We start from the raw sequence: 12249 nt of genomic DNA on the forward strand, positions 1-12249 counted from the left end.
GTTTAATATGCTTCAGGCATAGCAGAGTTGCTTTGGTCCATCAAGTCACTAATACACATTCTTAGGGGCTGAGTATCATTTATTAAACCCCGAGGCATAGGGAGATGGGGGGGGGGGCCGGGGCCTGGTGATGCCGCTGGGGTGGAACCCACAGAGTTTGTGGCCGCACACGCACACAGAGTTATTTGTGGTGCCTCGTTTGTGGAGAGGGGGAAAAACAGCGCAACGCACCCCGGGGATGGGGCACAGGGCCGGGGGCAGTGGCGGTGGCTCCGTATGGCCTTGGAGAACCCGCAGCCCCACTGCTACCCCCGCATCTCCGTCATTATCGTTATGTGTCTGTTTCCCAGCCCTATGTGTCCCTATTCTGTGTCTCTGTTCTCCAGCCCTATGTGTCTCTGTTTTCCACCCCTGTATGTCCCTATTCCGTGTCTGTTTCCCCTCTTCCCATGGCTCCAGCAGCCTCCGTGCCCGGGTGTCTGCGGGCGGTCGCGGGGCGGCGCTGCGGGGCTCGGGGCGGTCGCAGGCGGCGGTCGCTGCGCTCGCTCCCCCCTGCGCGGCCCCTGCGCGGAGCCGCAGCCGGAGCCGATCGCGGACCCCGCGGCCCAGGGACCGTGTGCGGAGTTTGCCACAACTCCGCGGCCTCTGCGGGGCTGCCGCCGCCTTCCCCGCCCCCGCCTCCTCCCCTTCCTCCTCCTCCTCCTCCTCCTCCCCCTCGGGCTTTTCTCCCCCCTTCCCCTCCCTCCCCGCTCGCTCTGATTCCGCTCTCCTCCCTCCGCGCCCTGCGTGTGTTGCGGCCGCCGCTCTCCGCCGAGCCCCTGGCATGAGTTAAGCCCCAGCCATGGACACCAAACACTTCCTGCCGCTCGGTGAGTTGGGTTCCGAAGCGGATTCTCCATTCCTGCGGCGGGGCGAGGGGGGGGACGCGGTTAAATAACGTGAGCCGAGCTCCTGCCCGGCCCCTGCCCCCCCGTGCCGCGGGGTGCGCTGCTCCCCTGCCCGGGGAGGGGGGTTCCCGGCCCGCCGGGGGGAGCCGGTGCCAGCGCCGGGCAGGCCCGGGCCCCCCCTGCGCCGTATCCCGGTTGTTGGTGTTGTTTTGGTTCGGGTTTTCCGGGCCGGGCGCGCAGCGCAAGCGGTATTTTCAAACGGGGCAGCGGGGCTGGGCCGGGGGCGCCCCCCCCTTGCCCGGCTCGGGGCTCGGGTTGCGGTAAGGGGGGGGCAGCACCGCGCAGCCTTCGGCCCCCCTTGATTTGCTCCATCGGCTTCTTTATTCCCTCTTTCCTCCCTGTTCGTGCCCGTGGGGACCCGTCCGGCCGCATCGCCCCTCGCTGCCGGCCCCAGCGCTCGGGACCCTGTGCCCTGGTGTTTTCCTCTCCTCCTTCCTCCCCTCTGCTTCTTAGTTACATTTTAAAGCCTGTTTCCAGCTGGAGTTTGCCACTGTTTCAGTGGCTGAGTCAAGTCCTGGCTTGCAGGGGTGAATGCCTGCTCGCGTCTGGCTTCGGGAGCAGAGCGGAGCCCAGCCTTGGGGTGGGGGCAAGGAAAGTTTTGGCCAAGTAACCCAGCGCCGAGTCCAGGCGAGGGGGGAGAGGTTCGAGCCCTGCCCGCTCCAACACATTCCGTGCTTGGGCCACTGGGCTCCGGCCGAGCGAGCCCACGGCCCCTGAGAGCATCCACTGCCCAGCGAGAGCAGCCCTGCTCTGGGCTTTAAATCCGTGCTTATCGTGCTCCCCCGCGGTGCTGTTTTGTTGCTTTATTTCTTCCTTTTTTTAGTGTTTGTTATTTTTTGCGTGTTTGTTTAACAATTGCAGTTTCAGTTGTTCCTTTCCAAGAGCAGAACAAACACAAACAGCACCAGATGCCCAGCCAGCCCTGTCCTATGGGACTGCCAGGCTCCGGGGGCTATGGCAGGGAGAGCCTGGGCTGGCAGGGCTCTGGCAGGGCTCTGGCAGGGCTCTGGCACCTTCTTTCCCCCCCTCAGTCGCTGGTTTGGCCGTGGTGGGCGATGTGCCTGATCTCACTTCCCCGGAGCTGTGGCTCTGCTGTGTTATCCCTTGGGAGCGGGTCTGGCATTCCCAGTCCCACAGACCCCATCTGGGTGCCCCCAGTGCAGGTATTGCGGTCAGCACAAGCACAGCGAGGCAGAAGGTGCCTCTTGCTGCACACAAGTGGTTCAGTCTTGGGGTGGCTGCTTTGAGTATTTCAGTTTCCTTTCATGCTCTTGTCCAGGTCCCTGTGCATAGGGACAGGATCAGGCCCCTGGGTTCTCTTCCAGAGCTCTCCTGTTACCCTGTAGGTGATAAATAATGGGCTGTGTGATTATATTAGTGAGGTTGGTCCTGATGGGGGGAGAGGAGCAGCACGTGTCACCTTGCTGCTGGCTCAGGAAGGGGTTTCCCACTGGTGTGAATGAAAACCAGCTCATTTATCTGCTCATTTATCTGTGGATGTGTGTAATGGGGGTCCAGAGGAGAACCAAGGCAGGCACCGCAGGATGGGGGTGCTGGGTCAGAGCTCTAACTTTGTGTTTCTGGCTTAGGAAAATCCAGCCCCTTTGGGGTGCGTGGCCTGGGCTTGTGTCTGCTGCGTGTGGGGCTGCTGCAGAAGCAGCTCCTGAACTTTATCCACTGGTCTTTGGTCACTGATTAGTGGTAGAATCGGCTTTGGTGTGTGGGCAGTGGGTTCTGTGGGGTTTGGAGGGGCAGATGCGGGTCCTGCCCTGAGCAGGGGGTGTGAGCAGGATGGAGGAGCCTCGAGGAGGGTGAGCAGAGACCTTCCCATAAACCAGAGTGGGGCCGGGGGGGACCCTCGATGCTCTGTGGAGGTTTGATGGTCCAGAACCTGCTGGGTCCTGACTTCACAGAGCACCAGGGTGTTCCACCAGCCCCGTCCCATGCCATGGCTGGGAGCTGCCTTTGCAAGTTCAGGGGGGGAAAGAGCCAAGCTCGGAGTTCATTTCTCTGCACACCAGTGTAGGCCTGAGCTGGAGCATGGGAGCAACTGGGACCGAAAGCAGGCACCGGTACTGTGTGGCCCTGTCAAAGTCTCAGCTGAGTTTGGCATAAAAAGGGTAACCTGGAGGAGGCTGTGCCAAGCGCTGCCCGCGGTTAGACTTGGATAACCCCGCTGAGGTCATGGGGAAGCGTGGCCAGCGCTGGCACTTTTAATAGTAGTATCTCATTTTGCTGCTTGTCCTGGGAGCTCTGACGGGTGCCAGGCAGAGGATCCTGTGGGGACAGCGCGTTCCCCCCCTCCAGGACCTGCCTGTGTGCTGTGCTCCTGCGTGGAGCAGGTACCACCGTGGTTGGGGTCAGGCATCAGCACCTCAGGGTCCTGCAGATGCTGCCTTAGGAACTGTCTGGGGCTGTGGATCTCCCTTTGGTAGGGTTTGAACAATGGGATGTGTTGCTGTTGCTCCTGGGGGGAGGCTGTGCTGTGCCGAGTCTCCAGGAGGAGGAAAATCAAGGAAAAGCCATTTCTGTAGTGGTTGTGAGGCTGAGGGATCCACATCTCCAGCCTGGTGGGTGTGTGGTCAGGCTGTGCACAGGGCCAGGCTATGCACGATGCACAAACCAGGGAACTCGGTTCTTTGGGAAGCTGCTGATTCCAAGGCTCTGCAATCCTCTCATTGCTCCATTCTCCCCTTGGCACACTCCGGTGAGGAGGTGGTGGCTCCTGGGGGGCAGGAGGGGATGGGGAGTGCAGGTAAACCCTCCCTGAGGGAAGCAGTGAGTGTCTGAGCCTCCCTGCCGGAGCTCAGCTCCCCAGGTTACAACCCCTGGAGCCTCTTCCCACCATGCGGCCGTGCCAGGGACACTGCAGCTGCTCAGGGTATGGAGTGAGAACCGACCATGCATGAGGCCATAGCAGAACACCCCCGTGTCCAGCGGGGGAATGACCCTGAGCGTGGCAGTGGGAGCATCCATGGAGATCTCCATCCTGTGTCCCCAGGCCTTGCCACAGAGTCCGGGATGCGAGAACCAAGGCAGGGTGGGGGGAGCCCGTTCCTGGCTGAGACCTCAATGTGATCCTTGATGCAGCTTCTTTTAGCCTCAGAAATTCACAGCTGGCATGAAATCCATTGGGAGGAGACATCCTGAAAGTGTCAGGGCTTGTTTGGCATCCCTGGGAGGAAGGAGGAATCCTCTGCCCCACATCCCGAAGCTGCTGGAGCTGCTCCGGAGAGGGGCCTTGTAGGAGCAGGAGATAAAGTGTAGTCACATCCTGGTCTCTTGCTGGAGCAGAGTGTGGGGCTCGACCTCTCCCCATTGACATATGCAAAACAAGCCGGGAAGGAATTTCTGCCTTTTCCAGTTTCTGGGCTGTGACAGTTGAATGAATCCCGTGCGGGTCCCTGTGTCATCCCAGTGCCTCGCAGGGAGCGTTTGTGTTTCTCATGTTTGGGGCATTTTGTTTGTTTAAGGGAGTGCGGGGGAGAAAGCCGCAGAATTTGAGTTATTCCTTGCAAATATTATTATTGGCATTTGGCTGCTGTTTGGGGAGAAAAAAGTCAAGGGGGGAATCAAAACACTTCACTGGAAAATGCACCCTGGCTCCGTCCCCCCACGGCTCCACAAGACATGGTTATTGAGAATGGGTTAAACACCTTCCTGTTGGAGCACTGTCTCTGGGAGCAGGGATGGGTTCCCATATGCTGGAGCCACCAGCTCAGGAGTTGGTTCTGTTGTGTTGTTGCAGGATGGGTATGAGAACAAGCAGACAGCGGAGCTGTGGATGCTGTGGGCAGGGGCTGGGGTGTTCTCTGCTCCTGCCTCTCGCACAGGCTGCTCCTTCCTACCACATCCCGGTGCCTTTTTGGAGGGGGGAGGGCTGTGTGTGAGCCTGGGGCTCCCATGGGCTGCCTGGAATCACCACATCATTCCTGCTATAAATATCCCCTGGCCCCGCTCGGAGGCGGTGACAGCGAGAGGCAGTGGCCCTGGTGAGGGGCTGCACCGAGGGGATGGAGCAGGGATGCTGAGGGGTCCCTGTCCCTGGCTGGGCTGCTGCCGGTAACCAGAGCCGGGGACACCCCCAGTCACTGCCGGCCAAGTGCCAGGTAGTGCAGGGACCTTCCCTGGGAGCTGGGGAACCTAATTGGGCTCTAATTAATCCTGTTCCCTGGCTCCGAGCCGCGGTGTGTGCCCGTGTCAGAGCCCTCGTCACCTCCCTTGGACACGCGGTGCGAGGGGATGCTCAGCACAGCGAGGGGATGCTCAGCACAGAGAGGGGATGCTCAGTCACAGTGAGGGGATGCTCAGCACATCGAGCTCGCCACCGGTGCAGGAGCCAGCCCAGCAGTTCCATAATTGCTTCCAAAAAGGCCCAGGTGGGCTCTCAAAGTCAGCAAAGCTGCAGAGCAATAGGGAGGCAGCCTGGGTGGTTTTATTTTAATTGATTTTGTCAGGAGTTGCTGTATTTTATTACAGTGAAAGACGAGACTCTGGAATAACTTTGAACGTTTGACACGCACACAAAAAGCAGCTTTCTGACATTTTCCTCTTTGCTTGTCTTTTATTTTCTTTCTCCCCTCTCCTCCTCCTCAAAGGGAAGCGTGTGCCTGGGGGGAGGACGGGAGGAGGGAGCGGCGGTGGTGCCTCTCCAAAGGCTGCTCCGACATCAAGGCACATGAAATAATATTGCAAATAAGGATTTAAAAGCCCTCCAGAAGGATCCCCCTGCGCCGGCTCCGGCTGCTCCAGATCCTCAGACAGCAGCAGTTCAGGCTGGGAAACGCTCCCCGGTTGGGATGGAAACTGTGGCTGCAGGAATTTGCCTTTCCTGATGGTTTCCTTCGGGAAAGCAAAGCAAAGTCAGGGAAACCACCTGAGTTTGTGTCTGGAGCCGGAGAGCTTCAAAATGGAGGGTGTTCTCCGAGGCAAACAGGGAGCGATGCCCTAAACAGAGGGGAACCGAGGGCTGAGGCTCAGCCCGGGCGCAGCTCCCTCCTGTTTGACGTGCAGTTAAAAGCTAACCCAGTTCAAACAGGCCCCTCGTCACTGGGGTGTGTGGGGTTTCCTTTCTGTCACCGGGGCTGCACCTCGGGGCTGTGGCTCTGATCCTGGCCCCAGATCTCGGCTCCTGCCCCCACAGCACCAGGGCACGATCCTGCCTTGGGAAGTCAGAGCCTGCCCTGGTGAGACGGGCTCGGGGTGGGAAACTGAGGCACTGGGAGCGTCTGTGTGAGCTGGGAACGGGGCCTGGGGCATGGGCGGTGTGAGAGCTGGGCTGGGAGCACATCTGGCCGGGATCTGGGCTCCATAGGGCTCCTGTGGGTGTTGGAAGGTCCCGGTTCCTGGTACCCAGAACCCCCCATAGCTGCTTTTTGGCCGGGGAGCAAAGAAAAGCTCATAGATGTGGTTGTGTGTAAGCCAGGAGCTCCCACACCAGAGGGGAAGGAAAACCCACCCTGAATACTTGTTCTGTTAAGCATCGGGAGAAGGGCTCCTGTCCCCTTCAGTGGCAGATGATTCTGCTCTTGGCTTTGGTGGGTTTGGGTCTCATCTGAGCCATAGCCCCTTGCCTGGGTGGCATCGGCTGCAGAGCAGAGAGAGGCAGGTGTTCGTGAGCAGTGAAATAGCAACAGGATCCCCCTGCCTGTTCCTTCTCTTGGCCTCTGTTGCAGAGCTTTGGTTTGTTTCAGCTTCTGCAGACTGTAAATACAAGGAGAGAATTGTGTGGAAGCTGAGGGAGCCCTGGGGCCCCCTGAGTTCTGCAGCCCCTTGGCACCCGGAGCAAATCCTTTGGGATGGGGCTCCAGGAGTGGATCGGGGAGGGATGCCCTGTCTTGTTTGACTGTGTCATGAAGGCAGAGATGCTCGATTATTGATTCCCCAGTTTTGGCTCACAAGGTTGTGTGTTCCCATGAGCTCTGTGGGCTGCTGCAGGCTGGTTCTGCTGCGAGCACCAGCTCCTGTGTGCCCACCACAGAGTCGATATGAGGCAATGGCAGTGATGAAGGCAGAGCAGAGGAGAAGGGGGAGAGGGGCTGTGCTGCCAGCTGGAATATACTCACATATGGGGATGTGATGGAGGAGGCTCAGTGGTAGGCAACGGCACAGGTACAGTCAGAGCCCCCTTCCCCTTCCACCTCCTCTTGTTGCTGTCCTGTTCTGTGCCATGAGCGGCGTTACCAGGTGTACCAGGTGCTGACCTGTGCTCCTCCACGTGTGACTTCCCATTGATGATGGGAATCCATCGGGATTCCCGGCGCTCCAACACACCCGGCTCCAGCTCTGCGCCTTCCCTTCGCGTGAGAGAGCAAATTGCCCTCGGGTTCATCCTCCCTGTTCTTAACTGCTGCTCCCTGGGTCTGCTCCCCCCGTGCGCTCCTTGGGTTATAACACATCAGAAACGGTGCCTTAGAATTTGATTTAATTTCCTCTCTTTTTATTCATTTATTTATGAAGAGTTCCCATTTCAGCCCCGGCTCCCAAGCGCTGGGCTGGGGAGGGGGTGCAGCTCCCGCTCCATCCCAGCACAGACCCCGTTGCGTGCATGTGGCTCACAGACAGTGAAATTGCACCCTAGAGTTATAAAGCAATTGTCTGGCTCAGCAGCAGGATGAGCATGAAATGGTGCAGAAAGCAACTAAATAAAATTGGGTAAGGCAGATGCATGGAAATAATGACATCTCTGTGCTGCAGTCAGAGCGCTTCTGCTTTCTCACACACGCAGATAAACTTTTATAACAGGCTTTGCATTCATTTTCCCAGGAAGCTCTCCTGGAAAGGAGATGTGTGTCAGTGCGAGCCCTGTGTCCCCTTTCCCATGCATTCAGGGCTGCTGTGCCAAGCCCTGTCCCTGTGTCCCTTGTCCCTTTTTGGTTCCAGAGCTGGGGTTTTGTGCTCAAACCCCAAAGCCTGTGTGTTCCCAAGCCTCTGTGTTCCCTTCGGCTGTGGGGCTGACCGCTGTCTCCCATCAGACTGGGCAGGAGATGCTCTCCTGGCCTGCTCTCCTTTGGACTTTTCTCCTTTGTTCCCCCAGGATAATGGCAGTTGTAAGGATGGGACCGTGTGGGCTGTTGTTGTGTGTGTTGTTGTTGTTGATGTGGGCTGTTGTGTGGGGCTTTAGGAGATGTGAGCAGGGACAGAAAACCCAGATCAGTGCCCCAGCCATGTCCCACATCCCTGCTCCCTGCTGAGGGCTGTGGAACCAGGGACACCCACTCCCACCCTCTGTAGTTATGTGGCTGTGCAGGTTAAAATGCCTCAAACTGGAGGTGTGGAGAACTGATCCAAACTGCGAGTCCTTCCTGATGCCCTCCTGGTGCTTCCCCAGACTGTGCTGGAGGAGGAGGAGGAGGCTTCAGACGATGCAGCAGCAGAGCAGGGAGGTGCACACATGCAGGAATCAGTGTGAAGACATAAATCAGGCCGGGAGTGAAAGGTTAAAGAAATCCAGAGGAAGCAGAATGATGTGCGCCATGGAAGGGGGTTTCCTGTACCCACCCAGGCCACACAGGCTCCCTTCCTGTGGGGAACCTGCGAGCGCCACAGCTTTCTGCACCCCTCAGCACATCGTGGCCTCTGGTGGGCAGGATGAGAGCAGCGGTGCTGGGGGGGTGTGAATGGTTGGTGCTCTGCCCCAGCCTCTGGATGTGGCTGCGGGATGCCTGGTTGCTGCTGGACCGGTGGTGGGGAGCAGGAGCAGAGCTTGGGAAGGGCAGGATGCAATGACCCATGTTGGAAGCTTTGCTGCTGCCCTAAACGCAGTCCTCTCCACTGCATCCTTACTGGGCTGGTTTAGTACAGGTGCCCTGTGCTCCTCATCAGGGACTGGACATCAGAGGTGGCTCCGGGAAGAGTTAAGATTCAGGACAATTACCTGCAGGCCCCAGTTAAGCACTTAGGAAGGCTCAGGCTGATCCCAGCCAGAGATAGGCTGGCCCCAGGCCAGCAGATACCCATTATACCCATTGTTTGCAAATGTCAGGGACTTGATCTAAAGAGGGGCTCTGAGCTGGGGGCAGGAATCCCACATGGGCTGGGGGCCTCTGCTGACCTGCTGCAGCGGAGGGGGCTGATGCTCTGCAGGGGCTTGCTCCTGATACAGGTATCAAGGCAGCACCCAGGTTACACCCTGCCAGCAGATCCTCATGGGAATGGGGTCACAGGTTTAGTTCATTGGGGGTTCTGCCTGTTTCAAGCTGTATTTGGCTGGGGCTGTGCTTGGAGCCCAGTGCAGTCCTATCTCGGGGTGTCACCATCCCCTTGGGCTGTCACAGCCCATGGTCCCCCATGGCAATGTGCTTCCCTTTGGTGCCTCACCTGTGGGGCGGGTTGGGGCTGTGCCGTCGGAGGCCACCGTCACCGCGGGCGTTGTTCCACCCGGGCACTCGGTTCCCATCTTTGTTGTCTGTCCGCCTGCGCTGGGATCCCATAGCGGCCATGCTATCCCATGGGAGCTGGGGCTGGGCGGGCACGGGAACCACGTCTGGCTCCTCCGGGAGGTTTCACAGCCCCGAGGTGTGCACAGGTAATGTTGCAGGGCAGGGATTTCTTGCAGCGCTCTCGATGGCAGATAACAGAGCGGTGCCCATCTGAAGCCCTCACCTGCGCCAACGGCAGGCTCCACCTCTCCCACAGGCAGCACAGGGGATGTGGGGCTGATCCAGGTGTCCTTCCAGGTCTCCTCATTGGAGCAGTGGTGTTTGCAATGGATGCTGCCCTAAGGTGCAGCCACCCAGGGCTATCTCAGCAGCACCCGGTGTTGGGAGAGCCTGAGGGCTCTTCTCAGGGCTGCACAGGCAGTTGAGCCCCAGGAGCTCGTTGTTCCTGTTGCAGAGTGGTGGAATGGCTTAGTGCAGCACCAGCACCTCTTCCAGGTGTTCGCTGTGGAAAGGTGAAGTCCTCAATGTACCTTGAGGGAGCATGTGGGAGAAGGACGTTCCATCCAGCTCTTGGCCCCGTCAGTAGCTGCAGCACAAGAATGTTATAAGGAGCCATTCATCATTGCAATTATTTTATTAAGAGTACACAGTGTGCTTGGGAGCTGGAAGAGAAGGAGCTTTGGGATGTTTTCAGCATTATAAATACCGGTTGGTTACATCACCCAGCGTTAAAAAGTGGTGTGTGTAGTCGTGGGGAAGGAGGCTTTGCAGACAGCCTTGGAGAGCAGAGCTGGGTGCCTGTTCCCACAGGGAGAGCAGCATCCTCTGCCCCTGCATCCTCCTCAGGACCGCTGGGGAGAGAAACCTGCATTTGCCCCTGTGCACAGTGTCTGAAGGGGGTAATTTGTGTGTGTGGGTGCCTGTGACGGGCTGGAGATGGGTGAAATGGGCTCCTCAGGGCAGCAAAGCACTGTTCCTGTCACACAGCCCCGACCCTGCGCTGCCATTGCTGCCTGTGACCTCATGGCACTGGACCCCAGTGCTGCTCTGAGGTCCTGCCGTTGTGTCCCATGTGGGACCTGCGTGTTCTGGTCCTGGTGGCACCCAGAACACTGGTGCTGGTCCTACTGCAGGTCCCGCATGGGCTGGCACCTCTGCGGTGTTATCGCAGCCTTGCTGTGCTCGGGGTAAAGTCCACAATGGGAAAATGCCCGATGGACTTTAACAGGAGTCCTGGAGAGAGTGGCTCTGAGCCTTTAACTGTTTTGTGCCTGGGAAACAGAGTGCTGGGCTGTGGGGTCAGGTCCTGCGGTGGTGATGGGCACCACACTCATCACTGCACTGCCCACCCCTCATCTGGCTTTGTCACCATCCCCTCTGGGCACATCGAGGCTGCACCAGGGTCACTGGGACCATCCTCATGGACACATCCCAGTGTGGTCCCTGCTCTCCCTCCTGCTGTGCTGCCTGAAAAGGTGAACCTGCCTGCGGGAGGGGTGGGCATTGCTCTGCAGCATCCATATCAATGGGAAGCTGCATCTGGAGACTGAAAGGGGGTTTGGCTGCTGCTGGTGCTGTCCTGTGGGCTGGTTTTGCTGTTCTTCAGGCACCTGCATGGGAGTCCATGTGTGTGTGTATTTCAGCATCTTCATCCTTATTCCTCTTGTCCTTTCCCTTGCTTTTGGTTTGAGTACTTTGTTTCCCTGTGAGTTGTGAGGGGTGTTTGCTCTGGGTGGGTCTGTGGGGGCTAAGCAGGTCCCTGCTGCTGGTGATGCTGGTAAGAGCAGGATGGGCTCAGGGACAGGCCGTGCTCCCCCAGAGGAGAAAGGCTTCACAGAGGGGATATTCCTGCAAGCAGGAGCAGTGCAGGGTTTATACCCATTGGGAGCAGCTCAACATGGGACAAAGTCTTTGACATTCCCAGAGGCTTTGAAGGGAGTGGGAAAGCTCCATGTGTGCCACAAGCTGTGCCCTCAGTGGGAGTGATTCCTGGGTGAGAAATTCCCACTGTGGAAGCCTTTATTATCAGGCAGAGCTAGGTTTGTTTTGTTTATCATCCATTTACTTGCCGTTGGAGGCATGCCCAGAGTTCTCCAGTTCTCTCTGTGTGGATGTGTGATTTATTAGGATTCAGGGCTTTTTTTCTCTGGTTTAATTTCACTTCCTCAAGCTGACAGCCCTCTTGAACAAACTTCTGCTGGATGATTTCCTCTATAGTCTTAAAGGGACGCCGAAAGAGAAAGAGGGGACGTTGAAGCACGGTTGGTGATGGAAAAACACCAGGGCTGCCGCAGTGACAAACCTCAGCCCTGATGTCGGTGACAGAGGGTGAGGAACCTTGTGGGTATTTGGAGCTTTTGGCAGCAGCACCCCCAGATCTCTCTTGTTCAGTGTGGAGCTGTGGTCCTGTGCACACCGGGGTGTGTTCTGTGCTCACTGCATGCAAGAGGCCCATTAAGATCTCTGTGCGTGTCTCAAGCTCTGCCAGCTCTGGCTTCGGTTTCCTCTTTGGCTCGGCCTGTTCCATAGACATCAGGAAAAGGGATAAAGAAACCCATGTGAGGAGCAGTGGAAAATGTAATTGCAGGCTCCAGAGGATGGGAGCAGGTAGGCGAGGGCACAGCACCCGTCCTGCTGCGCGCAGAGGGTTTACGAGCTGGGATTGCACAAGGCTGACGTGGCTCTGGAAGTTGCTCCGGCCGGGATTTGCCTGGGCGTTTTCCAGGGCTCGGCATCGTGTGTTGCTGCTGATGCTGCCCATGGTGCCAGGAGGTGGTGGGAGCCGGCAATGGGGTGATGCTGGGGTGATGCCGGGTGCAGGCAGGGACCCGGGGAGCTGCACTGTGCTCACGGTGCCTGTCAGCATCACAGGGAGATGGAGATGAAGGAAAACTTCCTTTCTCCCTGTCCAAGCTGTAAGA

At 58.1% G+C, this 12249-nt stretch overlaps 1 protein-coding gene across 1 annotated transcript in view; it reads left to right on the top strand.

Moving 5' to 3' along the window:
• The first annotated feature begins 737 nt into the window (after window positions 1-737).
• Window positions 738-12249, top strand: part of RXRA (retinoid X receptor alpha) — an 82948-nt gene continuing 71436 nt past the window's right edge. The window contains exon 1 of the mRNA XM_034067869.1: window positions 738-869. Coding sequence (XP_033923760.1) covers window positions 842-869 — 28 coding nt within the window. The 5' untranslated portion in view covers window positions 738-841. The remainder of the gene's footprint in view (window positions 870-12249) is intronic.

Source organism: Melopsittacus undulatus, chromosome 11 (genome assembly GCF_012275295.1).
Source record: "Melopsittacus undulatus isolate bMelUnd1 chromosome 11, bMelUnd1.mat.Z, whole genome shotgun sequence".
Classification (NCBI taxonomy): domain Eukaryota; kingdom Metazoa; phylum Chordata; class Aves; order Psittaciformes; family Psittaculidae; genus Melopsittacus; species Melopsittacus undulatus.